The sequence below is a fragment of the Pleuronectes platessa genome, chromosome 11 (genome assembly GCF_947347685.1).
Source record: "Pleuronectes platessa chromosome 11, fPlePla1.1, whole genome shotgun sequence".
Classification (NCBI taxonomy): domain Eukaryota; kingdom Metazoa; phylum Chordata; class Actinopteri; order Pleuronectiformes; family Pleuronectidae; genus Pleuronectes; species Pleuronectes platessa.
Genome location: NC_070636.1, coordinates 12,102,706 through 12,123,927, shown reverse-complemented (window position 1 = coordinate 12,123,927; position 21,222 = coordinate 12,102,706). Strand labels below are relative to the sequence as shown.

The following is a 21,222-nucleotide window of genomic DNA, read 5'->3' as shown; positions in this document are numbered from 1 at the left end:
CTGGAGAAGTCAGAGAGTTTAAAGAGACAGATTTACGCTGACGCTTTAATGAAATCTACTGACAAAATTAAATATCATATAAATATTTATATAAATATTACGTTTTCCATCTTGTGCTCAGATACTAGATCAACATTATCTTCTATTTCTGATATAGATAACGAAACAGGTCTCCTCTCGTAGCATAAATATGAGGAGATGTGGGCCTGTACCGTGTATGTCATTAAATTAAACCTCACCCTTCACTTATAGATGAGAAGATGTTTTATTACATTACAGAAAAACATTATTGTCTTTCAAACTCAATCACGATAACATCTCTTTTTGTCAGATCCCCTTTGAACGCGTTTCATGTCGCGGAGACGCTCATTGTGTTGTGGGAGCGATGAGTGGCAGCGCACGCAGCCGCAAAACAAAAAGCCCTTTCACATGAGAATGGATGTCTGTGTGCTGGCGCCGAGGGCAAGCGGCTCCGTGAGGCTGTGAATTAGTCGAGCGCCTTCCTCCTTCCTCCCGCTGAATAATTAGAATCAGATGGCTGTTGGTCTCACACACACACAACAAAAACAAAAATACCAACTCTACATACAGTATGGGGATATGTGTGTGTGTGGGGGGTCTGTGCCAAACTATATGTTTATAGTTTGGCACAGACTCACACACACACACACACACACAGACACCCTGATTGGATCAACTGCTCGGAGAACTAAGCGACCAGAGTCCCAGGAACTCAGGATGCAATCTTCACACCACCAGCGTCTCTGTGCTTTTGGATCAGACGTGTTAACACTGTCTGATACTGTGAGAGGGACTCAAAGACATCGTCCACCTTTATGTTATATAGCTCGGACTATGTGTTTTCATATGAATACATGTGTAGAGTGGCGTCTTTTTATATAACAGTGCGTCTGTTCATTGAGCCAATCGTCCTCCTTCATCAGATTACACTCACCACAGATCAATTTTCCTATCAGACTGCTCATTATTTCACATTACTTCTACTTATTCGTGCTATCATCATCTAATGATCAATGTTCTATTCATTGATCAAATTATTTTATTAAAGTTCTTTCTAGTAAAGTTATATTGGTCGGATTATCTCTGCCAAGGTGGTTTAGTTTTTGTCTGTAGTCTGTCTGCTAGTCTGTAGTCTGTCTGTATTTTACCAGGAAACTTGGTTGAAGGATGTGTTACGGCTCAGGGAAGAAGACATTCAATTTTGGTGTGGATTCAGATCAGAGAGCGGATCTAGGAACTTTTTATTAATTCGATTTTTCATTACACTCCGCCTCGCATTACTCTACTCTCACCTGGACTGGTCTCCATCTTCATCACCATTATTGTCTTGATATGATCATGATATGATGTGTTGTGTTTTGTCAGACGGAGTCTCACCTGCCAGAGGCTGCAGGAAGATCTCTCCCATTGGATGAATGAACGAGACGCCGTTCTGACCGTCGGCTGTGATCTCGTCCGTCAGCGCCGCGTCACCTCCTGTCACAGAATCCATGCTGTGAACTCTGCAGTTTCATGAATCATCTACACCCCACTGATTCTATTATGACATTTTATGTTTGCTATATATTTTTATTTATTTATCCTTTACTGCCCCGCGGAGATACAATATCTCTTCTGCCAGGGAGTCTGGTCCGGGTCTATTATAAAGTCAGGCAGGGACAAGGAAACACAAACTACAACACGTCAAACAGATTCAAACCAGGAACACAAAAACACACCGGAATCGATTTCAAAAATGAATAATTGAAAATAAATAAACAGCACATGTTAAAAAGCAATGACTTCTATGAAAACATGCCAAGAGAGGGTAATTATTCCAAGCATGTGGTTCAAGAAAGCAAATGGCTTTTGTCAGTTTGTCGCTACTTTTAACAGTTTATTCGACAAAGCAAAGTCAGGACGCTGGAGGTGAGGCCTGAAGAGCCCCCGACTGGTGAGAGACAGCAACTGCAACTGCAAAGATGTTTTTAAAGTGTTCACTAATATGTCGAGAGCAGTAAAGCATTCATTATATATTTGGTTTCATTCGAGAACCTTCAGTTTATTTTCCGTGGAGATTTGATGCACACATGTGGTGAACTTGGTGTGAGCTGAAAGGTGGATTTTAGTTGGTAATAGTTAAAAATAAAATTCGAGCGAGTCAGATGAGAGGAACAGAAACAAAGGTTATTTGTTTTTTTTAGTGCAGGTGTAGAAAATTGGCAAAGTAGCATAAAATACTGTTACCTCTGTACCCTCCTCCACCACCTCCAGCCGTGCAGGCTCCACCTCCACCTCCAAAACCCCCGAAGGTGGACCAGCTGAGCTTGGACAGGGCAAGTGGACACGAGGAGCCCCCCTCGGCGCCCTCGACCAGAGACTTGCCAGCTCGCACGTTAGGACTGGGATCGTCTTTCCAACCTCCACCTCCACCTTCAAGGAAACAAACATGAACGCTGTATCAAACTTGATCACATCCACCATTAAAAGCCTCTAACGGCAGCGTTACTGTTACCATTTGGGATTTGTTTAAATAAGAGAGATAAGATGTGCAGGTTGAACGCTAGATTTTTCACTGATGAACGTCTTTAATGGATTAAACTAAACTGCAGGTTCGTGCTTCAGCTGCAATGTGACTGAGGGAGCAGTTGATGCTATGTCAGGGGACTCACAAGAGTCAATTACAAAAATGGGTATAATCAATGTCAGCTCAGTTCTAAGTACGGGTCTAGCTAAAAACTTGCTGGTATTTTGTCAGATATGTACAAAGGCAAAGCACTAAATCTGATAATTGGTGGATTTTACTGACAGAACTGCCAAAGGTTGTTCAATATTATTGTTATATTATTTTGTGTACACCAAGCCAACAGTCACCTGCTGTAGAGCATCTGTCTCAACATGGTAAGATGTATAGATGTTTTGGATGTTTTCAGCAAATCGGGTGCCGCTCCGGAGAGGGCTGCAGAGAGAAGTCTCAGTTTGCCAAGGACAGAGCTCAGGCTCGTTGAGATTGCTTTCGAAAAGTTGGAATGACGTCCAGCTAGAGATTTGAATGAAGTAGCCACAGGAATAAGTGGTGAAGGATTGAGATGTTCTGCTGTTCTCAGGGAGCCGGTGGGCGGAGGTTCAACAGCAGAGCTCCCCTGCCAGTCAGTCTCCCACAAGAACAAAACAACACACAGAACCACAGGTTTCTGTTTCCTTTTGTGTAACATCCTTCAACATCCCCACACGCAACCACTTACATGTAATTACGTTGCTGACGGCCACAGGCAATCAGCGCAGCACAGTAGCTTTTTTCTATTTATGTATAAAGCTGAATTTACTTAATTTCCTCTATCTTGTCACAGCTATATAAGAGCTGTGGGCAGCACAGGACAACTTAACAATGTCCATGTATCAGAACAAAACATCTCTAGCTTCAGCAAGGATGCTTGGAGGAGCTGGGAATTGAACAACAGACCTTCTGGTTAATGGACAACCCGCTGATTAACCAACGAAAAGTATTCTATGAACCAACCGGTTCAATCACGGACAGATGGGGACATCCGATCGACACAGATGAGCAGATAAAAGCATGAATCCTGTTATTCATGATAATGACACACTGCAGGTCCAGTCTCATGTGACGGCGCGACAACTGGGTACGTACCGTTCAAATCTACCCTTTAACAGACACACACACACACACACAGCTCCTGTACACAGTACTAAGAGCTTCAAACTTCCTCTGACACTCAGATCTTTATCTAAACAATCCCACAGACGTTTCAATAAGATGAGGCAATACTGTAAAAGGGCCGAGTTGAGACTCTGCTGCTCAGGGGGGATTTACTGAGAATGTTCCAGCAGGAGCTTCCCTGCAGCAGAGAGACGCTTCTTCCCCACATGTCCTGCTTCAAAGGTAAAAGACGTGTCAGGAATGTCAAGATTCAATCCCAGTACATCCCACTATCCACAGACCAAACACATTCTGCAGTGTGAGGACACACGTGGTCCAGAATGCGCTGTTTGGAGTGCATGTGCACACGGGAGGAAAGGATTTGACCTTTTAGAAAAACAGTTGGAGTTCACTCAGTTTCAAGGTGAACAGCCTGTCGTCATCTGAGGCTCACACTGCAGATCATCAGCTCATCTTTTCACGAGAACACTTAAGCACCGAGATCATAAAGTTTAGAACCTGAGTCTGCAGACAGCCTTCCCATTTATCACGAATGATAATAAGTACTGTTTTTAACCTCATATTAATCTATACAGTGTCATGTTTCTCTTCTAAAAAACCTGGCACCTGATACTGCAACTATCTTCATGAATATATGCCTCTCCAGGTCAATGACGAGATGAGGAGCTTTTAAACAAACACCCTGTATTGTATAGTAAGATAACTTTTATTAATCATAGACTGTATATAATAATGGACCCAAAAATGAACCCCCAAATCTGCCGGAGACAAATGCTGCCATCTTGCGCCACCATCTCACCAGCACCGATGCATGCGCTCGACCATTCACAATTCAGTCTCAGCTGTCAATCATGTTTGCTCACTCTGTTTTAATAGCATCAAATAAATAATTAAAACCAAAGCTACTAACATTAACCCTTGAACCCACATCTATGTGATAAGAAAGGCTAAAATGACAGAAACCATCTTTGAGGAAAAAAATCATTAAATGTGAACTTCATGACCTATGCCGCAGCCAACCAGCAGGTGGCAATCAAGACACTCTGGCTTCACTTTTGGGGAACAGACTTATTGTCATTGTCTATGGTTTTAGCCCACCTGCAGCACCAGTTCGTCCATTGCTGCTGGGTCGTATGGTGCTGTTTTCATACTGCTCCAGTGGTATCTGGTCCAAACTGGACTCCGGGTCCTCCAGATAAGCGTTTCCTCCTCCACCAGCTGCAATCAGCAACGGAATGAGCTCGCCACTCTCCATCTGACAAAACAGGAACATCTAATTGAGAACTCTTCAACGTTGAAGCTGAGTGATGCACATGAATGTATTTGCATTTTAAAACATTGTCAGACAAAGCATCAATCTCAGCAGAGCAGCAAATGGAACAGGACCAGGGGAACCCTTCAGACGGGAGCTCACAGTAGATGTGACAAATGATCCACAAAGTAAACGAGCTGTCACCTTAAAGATGTAGGTAGATCCGCCTCCTCCCCCTCCCCCTCCAGCCCACTCAGCGCCAGCCTCTCCTCTGAGGTCGTCTTCGATCACCGACCACTCGCCCAGGCAAATCTTCTGAGTGTGAGGATTCCTCTGCACCGAGGGGAGAGAGAGAGAGAGACATTTTATTTTCAGAGAAAATCCATCAGGCGAGAATCTTCCATAAATATCCCGGTGGGACACTGCACAAGCAACTGAATCCTCCCAGCTCGATTACACTGCCTCCAATACTCACCCCCGGGCATGCGTCCTCTCCCTGGTGGCCCACCAGGATGTAGAGTACATCTCCTTTCTCCAGAGGAAATATGGCGGAAATGAAGACGCCGTGGTTGCGTTTGTTGTGGTTTTTGGCTCCTTTCCCTCCTGCGGCCCCGTAGGCAGAGATCCTAGGGGAGATCATTACACCAAGACGGCATCAACTGCTGTTAAACAAACTGCTTCCAGGCTAAATGGTATATATCATATAAAACACCTGAGAAAACTGCTCTACATCTCCCTCATTATTTCCTCTTATAAACGCACACTCTAATGATCTTGGCAGAAAGTGCAGCTGTGTATAATTTAGCCTGAGTAATTCAACACCCTGTAAATCCTTTGATTATCCTGAAATTTTATAAGAGAGCCTCATTTCATGTGGTGATTGTGGGGGTGAGGTCACATGAACCGCTGTGCACAGACAATCAAACAGCTTCGAGTTTTGATCTCGGGCATGGCCAGAACAATTTAGCTCCGTCACACCTCTAAATTGTCACTTAGCCCGGCTCTGTGAGTCATGCCACCAGGCTAACACATGGTTTCTCTGCTCGGTGAGTAAGCTCTGAAAAATGAAACGACGTGTAAACACTACAGAAAGTCTTTTAGGTTATCCTGCATTGCACAAAACACTGCTTTTAAAAAACGATTATGTCTTAAATTATAGTTGCAGTCAACAACTACACCAACAACAAGTTAGTCCATTAAGTCAGAGTGAGGACATGCATCTTAAATATACAGGTCACACATACGTATGTTAAAGAAAAAAATTGAATTATTGTACGTTCTTGACAAATCGTGTTCACAAGGATGCTACAGACAGACGAAAACCCCCAAAGCATGTCTCTGATGACGGTTGTCACTGCCGTGGAGGCAGAAAAACACATGTCACAAACATGTGTTTAGAGATAAAGCGAAAACAGATTTTTACCTTGTGCAGTTCTCTGCTTCAGATTCAGTAGAAGAATAACAAGGACAACAAGAGAGTGCACGTTGACCAGATTAAAATTAATCAGAGCGCTGCGGTTCAACAATAACAGACCTTGTCACCCGGTGCAACGCTGAGACTCATTAATGTGAAGCAGTCAAATCTACAGCATAAAGTATACTTGATAATGCACACACAGAAAATACTGGGTTGAAATATATTCTTCACAAATATTGATTCAGATTAACTCAAAAGTTGGGTTCACTCTACCTCATAAAACAGGTTGTTATGATTTTCATGCTTTCTTATAATAACATCTTTGCTCTGTAAGTCACAGTCATCTCTTCTATCTCACCTCAGAGCTGATCCAATCACTTAACCAACAAAAGGTAATATATAACTCCAAAAAGGCCCAACAGGCTCGACCCCATGTTCAAATTCACCTGGAATCTTTCTGTGAATATTTAACTGTTGGTTTGGGATTTTAAAGGAAAATAAGAAATCACCTTGATGCTCAGATGAATGAGCCTCCCACCTGTCTCCTTTATAACTTACAGGTATCTGTTGGTAGCAGGTACTCTCCACATTTGGACTCCTCTCAGCGGCCCCTCCTTCCCCACGGTGACACTGACGTTTTTGTTCCTATAGGTGCTGTCGCACTGGGCCTGGGTCGGGCCCTGCGGACCACTGGCACCGCACGAGTTAAACCACCACGTCATCAGAGAAACTTCTAGAAAAATGGAGACAAAGAGGAATAGGTGGTATGGGTCAGGGAAGAACCCATTAAATTGAGGTATGGATCACGATCAGGGGGCTTGATCCAGGAATCGTAATTTTAACTTTCCAAAAATATTGTGACAGGAAAAATATTTGAGATTTTTTGTAGAAGGCTATTATATTATAGGTGAAGTTTGTTGTGGATCAGGATAATGATTCAGATTTTGTCAATTAAAATAATTATTTTTAGGTGAGGAGATATTTATCCAGCTTCTGTGTGATAACAAATCAAAGGGTTAAGGTTCATTCAATTATTTCAATTATATCAGAGTGGATATTTTGCCTGTGTTTAATATGAGCAGTTTGCAGGACATTTCTGTGCACAATGTTCAATGTGATGATAAAGTGGCCAATCAGCCTTTGCGGCGGAGGAATTACCTTCCCTCAGTGGACACATGCCATCTCTCTTTGGATATGAACCTTGCCTCCCCTTTCTGGATTTTGAAACCTTGCCCGCTCTTCGACTGTTTCAGACGGTCTTCTGTATATGATACTTTGGACTCTGCACTCGCCTGCTCTGCATAGCTTTGCTTGATTGGATTTCCCTCTCTGCTTTTGGCCTTTTGCCTGCTTCACCTCCTTGCAGCCAGTTGGCCTCTTCTTTCTAGTTTGTCACAACTGCGTTTGGGTCTTTTCCCTGTCACTGCACCTAGTGTTGCAATACTGATGTTTTCACTATACAATACTCCCCCTGGTGTGTCACTTCTGCATGCAGAGTGGATTTAAAATGACTCATCGGACAAACAAAACTTAAAAAGCTGCACGCTACCTGAGGCTGAGGGCTCTGGAAGGGGGCTGAAGAGATCCTCCAGGCCTGTCAAGGGCAGCAGAGAGTTGACATCTGAGGAGAGGGGAAGAAAAAGAGAAAAGGTTTTACGGTTACAGATTCCATTTGACTTTTTTACAGTATTTTTCTCAGCCCACAGCAGCCGTCCAGTTCCCTTTCCTTTGCCAGGTCCTTTCCTAAAAGTAATCCGATATGGCTGAACTCACTTAAGCAACAACAGTGTCCACGGATCAGTCTCTACATCAAAACAACATGCAAGTCTCTTAAGCACAACACGGTCCCAGCACAGAGTGAGGTCATGACTGTAATAAGGAGAAACATCAAGCTAAATCATGGGCTTGCTATAGATAATCTGGGATCTCGACCATGATATCAGTCAGAAAATGTCCCAGTCTTGCTTCACAGGATCTGAGCATCATAATTGTGTTTCCACTCAGGTTGTAAACCAGCTGTCGCTTAAATCATGGCCAAACAAAAACACACTTATCCCTTCAATCAAATCCCAGTGCTGCCAAATTTCTAATCTACTCTCGCACCAGGCTGAATGGTAAAAATACATCCAGCAACATAGAGAGAGAGAGAGAGAGAGAGAGAGAGAGAGAGAGAGAGAGAGAGAGAGAGAGAGAGAGAGAGAGAGAGAGAGAGAGAGAGCAAGCAAGCAGAGTCAGGAGGGGCTGAATGAATGTCATGTTTGCAACAGCTCACCTGATTCGAAGCAGGTCGCTCCAATTGCAATGTCATCGAGAGCAACATCAGCATTGGAGCCTTGTCCCCACACAGCTGTCACCTTCACATGGAACCTGCAGCCGTACACAAAACATGTTATTATTAATGTGATGTTCATGTGACAGGCAACAGGACACCAAAAACAAGCTGATAGTAAAGAACTAATCTTGAAAATGGTTTAGATGGATGCAGCAATTTTCTATCTCTCTAATTATTAATCTAAAGTATTGCGTGTACTCGTTGTAGACTCTAAATAAAGATGGACGACATATGACCACCGCCATCTTGTGCCTTTGACATCTCAGCCCGTTTGTACACCATCAAACTATCTGGAAAAACTGTGTGATGAGAACTACCAAATATTACAGAAAATATCTTCGAGAAAAAAATGATTAGACGTGTATCATTATATTTTAGTTTGACCAATTCGCCCCTCATGGCTGGTAAGATGAGGGAGGGGCTTATGATTGATATTGCAGCCAGCCACCAGGGGGCAATCAAAATGCTTTGGCTTCACATTTGAATCAGTTTAAAAAAAGATAAGTTAAATAATAGGGGTAACATTTATACAAAATAAACTATGCCTGATTCATTGATTGTGCATTTCAAGGTTACATAATCAACTGCTCTACAATTCTATTGATTTTATTTTACCCACCCATGATGGAGGCCAGTCAACTGCAGGGCAACATCTTCCCAGTCGTCTGCCCGCTGACCATTTCTCTCCCAGACCAGCGGTGCGGTGCTGGTCCCGTTCTCCTCTATAGCCACCAGCAGTGAACCATTAAAATCCCCATACATATACAGAGAGAAGCGCAGCTGCACAGAGACACAGGGGATCAGCAGAGATTTAGCAAAATGCTGTTCATGTGACTGCAGCTCGAGAGCAGTCTCAAGGACGAGGTAAACAAAAAAATACTGGAATTGAATAATTCAACAAGTGCATCAGTCTCAATCACTGACCTGGCAGGGAGCAGAGGAGACTGGAGGAGGGAAAGATGAGCTCTGAACGGAAGCCTCGCGAAGGGAATTACTGTCTCTTACCTGCAGAAACAAGAAGTGACCTGCGGACACACACAATACATGTGACACAGTAGTTATCAATTATCAATTTTTGTTGCATTTCTAAAGCTACAATTAAACTTCTTGTAATTGCTTAAATAGGACAAGTAGCCTAAAGAAAGATAAGTGGTTAGTAGCACTGGGTTAAATATAAATACTTTTTTACTCTGTTAGCACAAATATATTTTGCAGATGGTTTTAAATGATCTGTATGAAGTGTGTGATGCTATTCATCTCACGACACATTCTGATACAAACAACAATAAAGCAAAAAGCAAAAAGCTAAAATATGTGACTCATGTGGACAAAAGTGAAGTTAAATATGATCATTTAAACCTCCACCTCTCGAGGATACAAAAACTTGAGATGAGATGTTACTACACAGATCACACACACATAAACACACACCTGGTGTACTCTGCAGAGTGACACCCTGCATGTCCTCCTTGTCCAGAAGCTCGTCTCCAGCGACCCTCCTCCAGGCTGACAGCTGTTTGGACACAGACCAGCCACATGCGTCCTGCTCGAACGAGCAGTATGAGCCAGACGGAAGAGCACCTGGGGAAGAGGCAGATTCTTATCACATGTTTCATTAATCTCCCTGTGCAGTTCTCCTCACCCTGCACATACAATCTGCCTGGGAAGAGGCCATATTTCTTAATGTATATATGGGTCGGCTGTAGCTCAGGAGGGAGAGCGGCACTAACCAGGACGTCAGTGGTTAGATCCCTAGCATCTTGCCCTGGCAAGATACCGAATCCCAAATTGACCAAATTGCAGTATGTGAATTTTGTGCGATGGAAAATGTGCTTGGTATAGAATTTATGTTAATGGCTTTGAGCGGCTGATAAAAACTTTAAAAGCAATTTATAATTATAGTCCAATCCATTCCATTTGTTGTTAAATTGTTATTTGTCTCTATATGTCAACCCTGAAATAAGCTGAGATAGATAGATAGATAGATAGATAGATAGATAGATAGATAGATAGATAGATAGATAGATAGATAGATGGATGGTGGTGTGAAGTTGCAGGAAATGTGTTTTAAATTACACACATGCATTTAAATGTATATACATTATCCCTGCCCTGTGGAGACCGCTGATGATGTCAGCGGCTGTTGTTTGCTTCACAGTTCTCACATTACTTCTATCATCAGCTGCTGCTGCTGCTGCTGCTGCTGCTGCTGCTGTTGTTGTCCTTGGCTGACCTGTTTGATGTCTGTTGCGCGTACACAAGTAGCTCCTTTCTTTACCAGGACATCACAAATTGTTGTGTTGGCTACGCTTAATGTTTGTGTAATGGCTCTGATCAATTTCCCCTTTTTACTCTGCTGAAAAATGGCTTTCCTCCAATACAAATTTCTCTGAATACAGTCAGCACAGGGAAATGTGAGGCTAAAAGCAACAGTAGAGACAGTTGTTTATTCAATCTGTCAGAGAGGTAGCACCTCGGTAACAGTAACACATCTCAGACACATATTCCTGTATTTTTGCTCTCTTGTAAAAGGGCTAACTTAAAAAAAGAAAAGCTCACATTCTGAACTCTTGTCTCATTTTCTTATCCTAAAATCAAATGTCCTCCACCGAGGAAGTTATGTTTTTAACCCTGTCTGTCTTTTTGTTTGTTTGTTTGTTTGTTGGCTTGCTTGTTTGTCAGCAGGATCATGCAAAAACCATTAAACACATTTCCACAACTCCTGGTGGGAGGATAGCACATGAGGGAAGAAAGCAGTAATTCTAAGAGACGTATCCGAGCATTTATGTTCACTTTAACAATTCAACAAATTTTTAAATTTTCAGAAAAATTCATAATTTTTTATTAGAAAAATCTGACATCTTTACGGGACTAATATTTGTGAGTGTGTGAAACTTTGTGCAGATTAAAATTTTAACCTGGGACTAGCAGATTTAAATGTGGGGACTGTTGGGAGTTGGTGGAGTTGTGCGCTCTAATGAGTGCCTTTCTATTTCATGTCCTCGAACAGCTGAGACTGGGAAGTGGAGGAATATACATGATATTGATAGAAGACGCTAAAATCAATCTTTTTTCTGAAGCATATTTTTTATCTGAAATTTCAAAACATTAACTGATCCATTTGGATTTATCATGAAATATTATTGACATCTCAATTTAATAATTTGCAGTATATCTTGAAAACATACTTTCACGATAAATCAAATACAGTTTCCAGCTAATTTCAAATTTATGCAATTTAGTTCAAGGACAAAAGCCGCTCAGGCTTCTTACTTCACATAATAGTGACTCTCTGTACTTTAAATATAGTTTGCTGCATTGAGGCACTTAGGAATAATATGTCTCTCCCGGTCAAAGGATTAATAATTTATCATGGATTAAACTTGCTGTAGGACGTCTTTACTAAAAGCGCCCACACGTACACTCTTTGGCTTTTCGTACTGCTTTAATACACCCGCACACTCAGAATCAGATCTGCAGATCAAATCAAACGAATAACTTTTCATCAGCTTAAAACGGGAGAACCTCTAAAACCAACAGCAAAGGTGCATTTAAATAGATTACTTATACAAATTCAAGACCACAGTTGAATCGAATGCAAAATCCACTTCTGCATCTTGTTTTATTTTTGTAAAGAATAAATAAATCTTACCACAAATGAAGCCCTCGTCCTCGCCGTACGGACAGTCAGTGTGGAAGTTACACACGAGGCTCGGGTCGATGCAGTCTTCAGAGTGAACACAGTGGTAAAAGTCTCCACACACAGCATCCTGGTGGTCTGCAGCCCAGAAACCACACAACAAACACAATGTTTACCGGTCACAGCATTTGTTTATGTTTCGGGAACGCTTTCTTTCGGCCTAACTATCCAATAGGATGCGAGCACCTTCATGTAACATGGAGGATAGCAATTATAGCCACCTCTGTGGAATCTCTCCAAACATGTGCAGCTCACTTCAGTTCAGTTCACCTGCTGCAGGACATGATGGACTCACCTGATTCACAGTCTATGAGCTCCAGAGAGTCCAGAGCCACAGTGTTGCCGCCCTCCCGCAGAGAGGAAGTGTAGAGCAGGGTCACCTCGAAGGGCTCGTCCACCTGGCCAATCACGCTCTCCACAACCACCCACTCAGCCCTGTATCAGCCAATGACAGGGAAGAATACTACAAAGTGCTCTGTCGGGAATTCATCACTTCCTTTGTAAATATTCTGGATTCAAAACCCATAAGTAATATCTGGTAATATCTCTGGTAATATCGTATATGTTCATGTAGTTGTAGGACGACAGTCACCTGCTGCCAATAACCGAGTAAACACGGTTAATAGCATTAGGTAATGTCATTAGCAAATCGAAAAATAAAAAGGTTATGATGCATGTAAGGCGCAGTTCGCTGAACCTCAGGTGGTTTATCATGACATTCACCATTTACTGCATCATCATGAGTCCTGTAAAAAAAAATTTTTTGAAAATGTGTTCCTCTGCTTGGAAAGGTTATTTAAGGAAATTTCCATTTATACTTAAAAAAGAATTAAGCTTCCCTTATATCCGCTGGAAGATATTATACAAAGTCACCTCCCAGGGGAAAAGTGTTGGTCGCATTTGAAATGGTAATTTGAATATGTAGCCCCCGGAAAATAGAGGAACTTGTCAACGAGTCGTCTTGTGAGTTCTTTAAATTGATCACGGACAAAATAAAATACATTTGAACACAACAATCAACGTTATTGTCATACTAAACTGAAACATATAATCATGACAATTTGCACATCACAGTCTAAACACGTGTTAACCTTTATTCCATTGACACCTGGTATTAAAATGCATTTTGTATCCAGATTTCTATCTCGGTATGATCTTGACCTGATTACGTTTGCTCCTGGTGCTAATAGGTGTCTGCAGGGAACTGATCGCTTTGTTCAGCTCATGTCACATCTGCCTCTCATTTGAACGGCTCCAAAAAAAACTAAAGAAGATAGAAGAAGAATAGAGGAAGACTCAAGTGGACTTGTCCTCCCTCCATCCACAGTCTTGAATAATGTGAGCACTGAGAATAGGTCTGATTTGTGTGGTTGTGCTGCCTAAAGACTGATCATCCCACCTCACTGGTTTAGAACAGTCTTAGTATGTGTATTGTAGGTGCATTAACACTTGTTTTCACAAGGTTTTGTATAAATACTTTAAACATTGATTCACTTCTCTATTTATGTTGGACACTCTCTTATCTCATGAATGTTGTAAATATTGTTATTTTGCTCTGTGACCTGTGGAATCTATTGCACACCTGTCCGTCCCGGGAGAGCGACCCCTCACATGTGACTCTCTCTCTGCGGTCTCTATGTTCTTTTTTCTTCTTCTTCTATGTTGTTTTGCTAGTTTTTCCTCACTCTTGCTCAGGATATCAGTTCTCAGATATCAGCCTCTGTTTTTTGGGGTCTTCAGATCAATAAATTCCACCCATTGACTTTTTTATCAAACATTACCACCACCGGTCAGAAACAGCTAACACAACACTGCTGCAGTACTTACGAGTGCAATATGTGTGTGTCTTCAGGCTCATGCAGGACCCACAAAAGCTCATCAAATCATCTTTCCGCTGCACTGCTCATGGCCCAGATCTTGATGAATAGCACATTCCCTCAGTCTCTTTGTTATTTTTGTTTTTTTCACACGTGTCACATTCGATCTTTCAACCCACAAGTTTCTCAAGCTGTGAAGCAACTGCTAAGCTTATGCACTGGCTGAATATGAACTATTTTGTTTAACATCTGAGTTTAAATGGAGGAATCTCTGTCTTTCTGTCTGTCTCTGTCTGTCTCTGTCTGTCTCTGTATGTCTCTGTCTCTGTCTGTCCGTCCGTGTGCCTGTCTGTCTGTCTGTCTGTGTCTGTCTCTTTCCTTTGATTTCTTTGTCTGTCTGCCACGTTGAATATTTGATGGCATCTTCACTGAGCTTCACGTCCCACGTTACATATCCACCTCTGTAAGTGCAGCACTGAAAAAAACCCATGTGCCATGACAGCCAGAGAAAGGAAGATACCACAGACACTCAAGAAGCCATTTCCCAGTCCATCAAACCTCGGTTTTGAAGGGAAAATGATTGATTAGAGCAGCGATTGACTTCTGAGAAAACTCAAAAATATTGGACAAACCCACACACAGAGAAGACGTGCCACACCCGGTGCTTTAAAAGGAGGAGTGTGCTCTGAAGTTGCTCGACCTATAATCTTCAGGTTGGTATGAAGAGCTGTTTGTCTCCTAATGGAAAGGCTCAGTCCATTACTGCGCAGAAACGAACAAAGCTGATGTACAAACTTAATGCATTCGCCCGTCCATCCTTCTTCTGTCCAAACCCATTATATATAAATTCATTTCCAGAGTCTGCATTTAGAAATCAAGAGTGCTTTTCACTGCTCTCAAGATAACTGCACTTTTAGTTCAATGGGAAAAAACGTCCCCATTTTGCAAACAATACATGGGGGCTGCGGTCCCCACACACATAATTCTATAGTTATGTCCCACATGTAAGAAAATTATTATTTAACTTCAGTGCCCCATGAGTAAAATGTATTGCTTTCTGTGCCCTTGCACTGTCCAGTGTCACCTTCCATTGCAGGAAATCTGAGCTCCCTTTGATTCTTTTTACAGGCTGGACCTCAACTTGACAAGCACTTCAATCAGAGGAGATGCAGGGTTTCGCTTTTTGACACTAATTAAATGGGCATGCCGTGCTGCATAAAGCATGAGGGAATCACTCTGCACAAGCAGCATTGCAGAAGCAGCTTGTTCTCGAGCGTGTTTGCTGACCTGCGGTCGTCTCGGCTCTCGCGGTTGACGGCAACAGAGTGGACAGGCGCGTCTGAGAGAACTGGTTGGATCAGCAGCGTCAGGTTCCCCGAGGCTGGATGGGACTCATACAGAGCCACCTGCAGGGTGCAGTGCTTGCTGCTACCTGACAAGACCGGGCTGGTTAAGTGGTACTCGCTTCTCCCAGAGGCCTCAGCAGTCGAGGAGGAGCTCAGGAGCAGGAAGTGCCCTAGAGTAATAAAACAGAGGGAAAATGTCATGTTTGACAGTTTAATGGCTGCCCACGGGTCCCATAAATCATTTGACAAAGTATTTTAGGTGCATGCGGAAATCTTTAAAATGGACTTTATGTTTTGGTAACATTTACTTTTAGTGCATCTCTTTTCACCCTCTGTCTGAGAAGCTCTACTTCAGCTTTGGACCCACTTCCCAAAAAGCTCTGTCTGCTCTGATTGGTCAACTACTCTGATATCTCAGAGGTTTCCTGATTAGCTATATGAACACTGTAGCCATGGTATCTGTGATTTTGGTACGGCCAAACCAATTTGAGCCAAACTAGCTGGAAGGCAAGCATGTTAAATATTATCGTAGAACATATAAATATGTGACCGCAAAGTATGGGTCTCCACCTGGTGGCTGGCAGCAGTGTAGCTCATAAACCCCACCTCCTCCATGTTAGCAGATGGGACTTGGGCCAAAATTTAAAAACAAAATATTTGTTTACAAATAATGGTTTCTGTAATTTCAGGACTTCTTATCACACTGATGTGTTCATGTTCCTGATACGATCATGATACCTTCAGGAACAGAGTTTTTCTGTGGGAGAGAAGGGCCTTTACTGCAGACTTTGTCATAGACTTTGTCACAAATTCATACATTTGGATTTGTTCTGAGACGCATGTTGCGAGTTGAGTTGAGTTTCCTAATGAACTGAAAGTATTTTTACGCTTCTCAGAGTTTCCCATACACTAACTAATTTTTGGCCACCCCCACAGTATCAACATTAACCTCCACATATTGATTTTCTAAAAAAAAAAAAATCTTCAAAAGAGAAAAATCCTATTTCACAGCAGAGCTCAACGCAGCACATTGATTCGCTCAGCCTCCCTCTCACACCGACACACAAACACATTTGGAACAAACACATCTGTCATAGTCACAGTGGCTTAAAACAACCTCATTTGATCTTTGCACAATGGGATGACATACTTGTATTTTTGCTTATAGAACAGAGAAGCGAGTTCCGATCACATGTGGTCACCCGAGATGTTTTACGATGTCAGGTGTGAACTGACGCCCTCTGAGCTGTGATCGGATCCCTTGAGAAGGATGTAAACAGCCGCCCTGAACAGGTACGACTGTCTATTTATCAAACAATAAGAAATCAGCCTGGGGCTCCGAGTGAGTCACTGCGCTCTTACCGTCAGAGCTTCCCTCTGAGTGGTCGGTCCCAGGCATCACCCCAACCTGTGCCTTTTCCGGTTGCTGTGGCGACACCACTGACCAGTCACTTTGGTCGCTGTGATTTGATAAAGTCCAGAGACAGAGCGACTCAAAATCACAGGAGGTAACTGCAGGGGGGAAAAAGACCAGGGTGCAACAGTTAACTCAGTGTTTTCTGGTTAGTATGGGACTTTTGATAGTGATATTGATTTTTTTTTTCAAACTTGTATATCTTGAACTGCACAAGAAGCAAAAAAGAGGTGCATCTATCTTTAACCGTCACACAGCATACTACAATATTTTATTCTATTTTAATCAAATGTGTCTGCTGTAAGATGCTTTGATAAAAATATATTATATTATTACACAAAATAATGAGATCACATCAATGACATTTAACAATCAGATTGTTTTCTTGAGCAAACAAAATCCTGAAAATGTAAATAAATTTAAAAAAAACAAAATTCACAAGGCCACTTACCAAGGCTGCAAAACTTTCAAAATGTTTATTTTCAATAAATGATAATACTGAGGAATAAAAAAAAGAAACTTCTACGGCATTGAAATATAAACGGTGCTTTACAATCATGACATAAATAGCGATGCCAATTATACATCAATTTGTAATATTTTTTGTTTATAATTACGTACCCCTAGGTTCACTTTTGGGGGACCCTTCCTTATATGGTTGTGCTTTGCGCTTCATAAGCTCCCTCTCTATTGTTGTACTTCATATGACATTTTGGTTGTTCAAAGTTTCGCTCACCTCTCTGTTATTATGTTTGTATGTTTACTTGATGATTAAAGTCATGGTGTAATATGCTAACATATTTCGGATTTTCAAAATTAGCAAGAAGACTTTAAATAAACTGAGACAGCCTCCAAAGACTTTCATGGTCCGGTTCTCTCCATCAATGCACCCAACACTCAACTTCACCAGTTACACACAAATACCAGATGCTTTCCAGTTATAGTTAGAATGTGCTGTTGTAAGGGGAAAAAAACATCATCACGTTGCTAAATAAAGATTTCAAAAGTGGAGTCAGAGACTAATCATATCTTTGGATCATGGTCCAAATTTTTCACTAAATTTAACTGATACCCAAATTGTGTTGAATAGTCAAACAGACAGAGTCTTTGTAAATTTGTAGTGATTGTGTGTGTCCTCGTTGTTGGGGGTTGATGAACAGGATGAGAAAGGAGGAGGCGAGTGAGACGTCATGTGATAAGGAGAGGAAACTGAAAATATAGCTAATATGGCAAATGGACATAGGAATCCCTCTGGGGATATAGGACAGATATAGATGTATCATTAATTCATTCTTTCTTTCTTTCTTTTGGACTATTTTTACTTTTTAGGTTGGGTGCCAAACTTTTTTCCTGGGGTCACCATGTTGTTTGTTAGCGGCTTTGTTTTGTTTCAGGTATCTCAATAAATTCAAGGCTGTTGCACCTCAAGTCAAAGTTACACCTGAAATTCATAGTGAGTAGTTTTCTTTTTAGCACAGATCAAGTTTCGCATTGTGGATAAATATCGATAGTTGATCTTTAAACAGTCTAAAGGCCCTTATTTGGCGTCTGTGTGCACGCAGCTCTTACTTGGGCTGTCGTCGTCTGGGTTCAGGTGGCGAGGGAACATCTGGTCGGAGTTCTCCTCCTGGAATCTGTCCAACAGTGCGTGACAGGTGCTGCTAACTGAGGACAGACAGATGGAGAAAGAGGGTGTTTACAATACTTGTTTTGTGTAGGATTGCAAATACTGGTGTAATGATTCGGAAACCACAGGGCGAAGGAACCTTGATACCCCAACCAGCCTCATTACTTTATTACTGTAATAAAAATACATTTTCAAGTAGCACAATAACACTACCACAGATACTAATTATATACCTTTAGTATCAGATACTATTCTAATTTTAACGTCCAATTTCACGTGACTATTTTGGTCCTATCATAATTGAGTGATTCAGGTCAATATGGACAATAACACACACACACGCCATTCCATTGATTTGAAGAATCGTTACACCGCCATACTGCACACACTTCATGTATAATGTATTTCACAGTCAGTCAACCTGTATGACTTATAACTGCAGTTCCCTCTGGGCAACACTCCCTCTGAAAACAAGACAGTGTTGTGTTTTGTTGAAGAAATAAATAAAAGCCTGGGTGGTGCTCCGACCAGAGCAGCTTGGTTCCAGTGAGTATGCTTGGACAGTGCATGGCTATTGAACCCTGCTGAAGATGACATGGGGAGAAAACAACAACACAGCCCGCAGGTGGTGGAGACCCGGCCGAGTCGAATGGAGACATTTTCACTGTGAGCGTGGATCATCGTCTGTCCAATCAGCCCAGTGATGGACGAGACCTCAGAGACAATCTGTGCTAGCGGCTGATTATGAACTATAGTAGCAATGAATTGTCTGTTCTCATGTGGAACTAATAGTTTGTGCTGTTTCTTTTTATCCATGACACTTCCTCAACCTTAAGCATGTTTTTATTATCATTACCACGACAAGAAACTCCTTCCAGTGCCTAAGGAAATACTTGTTTAAGAACAGACCAAGTTCTGTTCTTAAACATCAAAGCAGATTTTGTGCCTTGAAAACAAACCAAACATGACCATTCCACATTGTTGCCCTTCTACGGATAGGTCGACCAAAGTGTACGCTGCTTCAACTCTAACAGGAATTAGGATAACATGGGATCCAGCGTGGAAGATGTTAAATGTCTAAATCAAACAAACTACACAATTTCCACAACATCATCTCCATTTTTGTTTTGAGGAAACCCTAAAACCTGAGTAGAACAAAGCAGGATTTTGACACAACTCCACCAACTAACAAAGAAAATGCAGCAAATGAAAGCAAGAGTAATGTTTCTAATATAAACCAACACATCTTAATAGTCTATGAATATAATAACTTCTGTTATGTTATGTAACATAGCCAACACGACTGACTTCCCCTCAGTGTGTTTATATTCTTTACTTTTTAATTTTTGTGATTCAAATATTGAAAACAAAATGATCAAAGATAATTAATTTTGCAAAGATTATTATGTTGAGTATAAAGTTGTTGTTTTAAACAACAAGCTTCAAAATAAAACAGGAAACGTAGAGGGCAAGCACACCGAACACAAATCCAAACACAAATAAAACAAGGTAACATTCATAATAGAAAAAGTTCATACAACCGAAAATCTTAGGTCCAAAACAGTCTTTCAGTAGTTCACAAAAGTTCACAAGAAGTCAGAATCCTGACAATTTCTTCCTTCTGAGTTGAATAAAATCCTGACACTTGCTCGTCCCTTTTAAAATTTTTTACCACTTATTCATGGAAGTGAGCTCCGTGAGCAGCACAAATGCTTTGTGGAGTTTTCTTTCCCCAGAATTTGCTTCTACGGGAACATGGTGACCTAAATCTGTAGTTGGTCTGTGTCTGTGATCTCAGCAGCCTGAGAGGAACAGGAGGATCTGCAGATGCTGCTTAGGGCTCAAACAGGACTAAGAATCGACAGCTTGTAGCTTGTGGCTCCAGGAGAGGCTGTTTTGGGGGTTTGAGCTAAATGCTTATATGACATGCTGGCAGGGACAATGAGATCTTGGTTGGTATGTTTACCATGTTAGCCATCATAGATTGGCTTGATGTGATTCGTTTTGCTGGCCTTTAAAACAAACTATTGTACAAAACAAAATGTTGGTCTGAGAGTGGCGCTATACATGAAAAGTTAAGGCATCACCAAAGTAGGTACATCTTATTTAAAAGCGAATATTAGGGATCACCAAATATATTGACCAACCTATATATAAGGTCAAATCATTTAATAATATCCCCAGATTCATCAGACCTCTCCATATCAGTGGCAGCCATGTTAGTTGTGCTAATTGTAATCATCATACCTGCCACTATAATAACCAGTTTAATCACAGTGTGTTACCTGATGAATCACAATATAAAAGTAGGAAATAGCACTAGCATATCACCCATCAGCTCCTAATGACCAAACCTACACTCTTATCTGTTTCTATTTCTATCAAAGGTGTCCAGTGATGCTGAGAAGAGACGTGTGAACGGCAGGCTCAAACCAGAAATAGGATCAAACATCGAACAAACCACCAGCAGACAACAGTGTTATTTTGGAGAAAGTCTCTGGACATGGAGGAGAGAGGGACGTTACACGTGACACGACATTCAACAGGCTAACTGGTGTGACCGCGAGACAATGACAGAGTTGATCATATCTCAGTGGGTCATCGCAACTTAACCTCTGCAATCGCCCGCGAACAG

The 21,222-nt window shown here is 41.6% G+C and overlaps 1 protein-coding gene across 1 annotated transcript in view; it reads right to left on the bottom strand.

Annotated features, from left to right (window-relative positions):
- The window catches only part of ltk (leukocyte receptor tyrosine kinase), a 54,022-nt gene that overhangs the window by 16,303 nt on the left and 16,497 nt on the right, over window positions 1-21,222 (bottom strand). The window contains exons 2-17 of the mRNA XM_053434845.1: window positions 18,530-18,625; window positions 16,909-17,058; window positions 15,488-15,716; window positions 12,679-12,818; window positions 12,336-12,461; window positions 10,115-10,264; window positions 9,608-9,708; window positions 9,303-9,463; window positions 8,624-8,718; window positions 7,901-7,972; window positions 6,910-7,084; window positions 5,410-5,560; window positions 5,139-5,267; window positions 4,781-4,937; window positions 2,248-2,433; window positions 1,399-1,497 (exon numbers count right to left, since the gene is read on the bottom strand). Coding sequence (XP_053290820.1) covers window positions 1,399-1,497; window positions 2,248-2,433; window positions 4,781-4,937; window positions 5,139-5,267; window positions 5,410-5,560; window positions 6,910-7,084; window positions 7,901-7,972; window positions 8,624-8,718; window positions 9,303-9,463; window positions 9,608-9,708; window positions 10,115-10,264; window positions 12,336-12,461; window positions 12,679-12,818; window positions 15,488-15,716; window positions 16,909-17,058; window positions 18,530-18,625 — 2,217 coding nt within the window. The remainder of the gene's footprint in view (window positions 1-1,398; window positions 1,498-2,247; window positions 2,434-4,780; window positions 4,938-5,138; window positions 5,268-5,409; window positions 5,561-6,909; window positions 7,085-7,900; window positions 7,973-8,623; window positions 8,719-9,302; window positions 9,464-9,607; window positions 9,709-10,114; window positions 10,265-12,335; window positions 12,462-12,678; window positions 12,819-15,487; window positions 15,717-16,908; window positions 17,059-18,529; window positions 18,626-21,222) is intronic.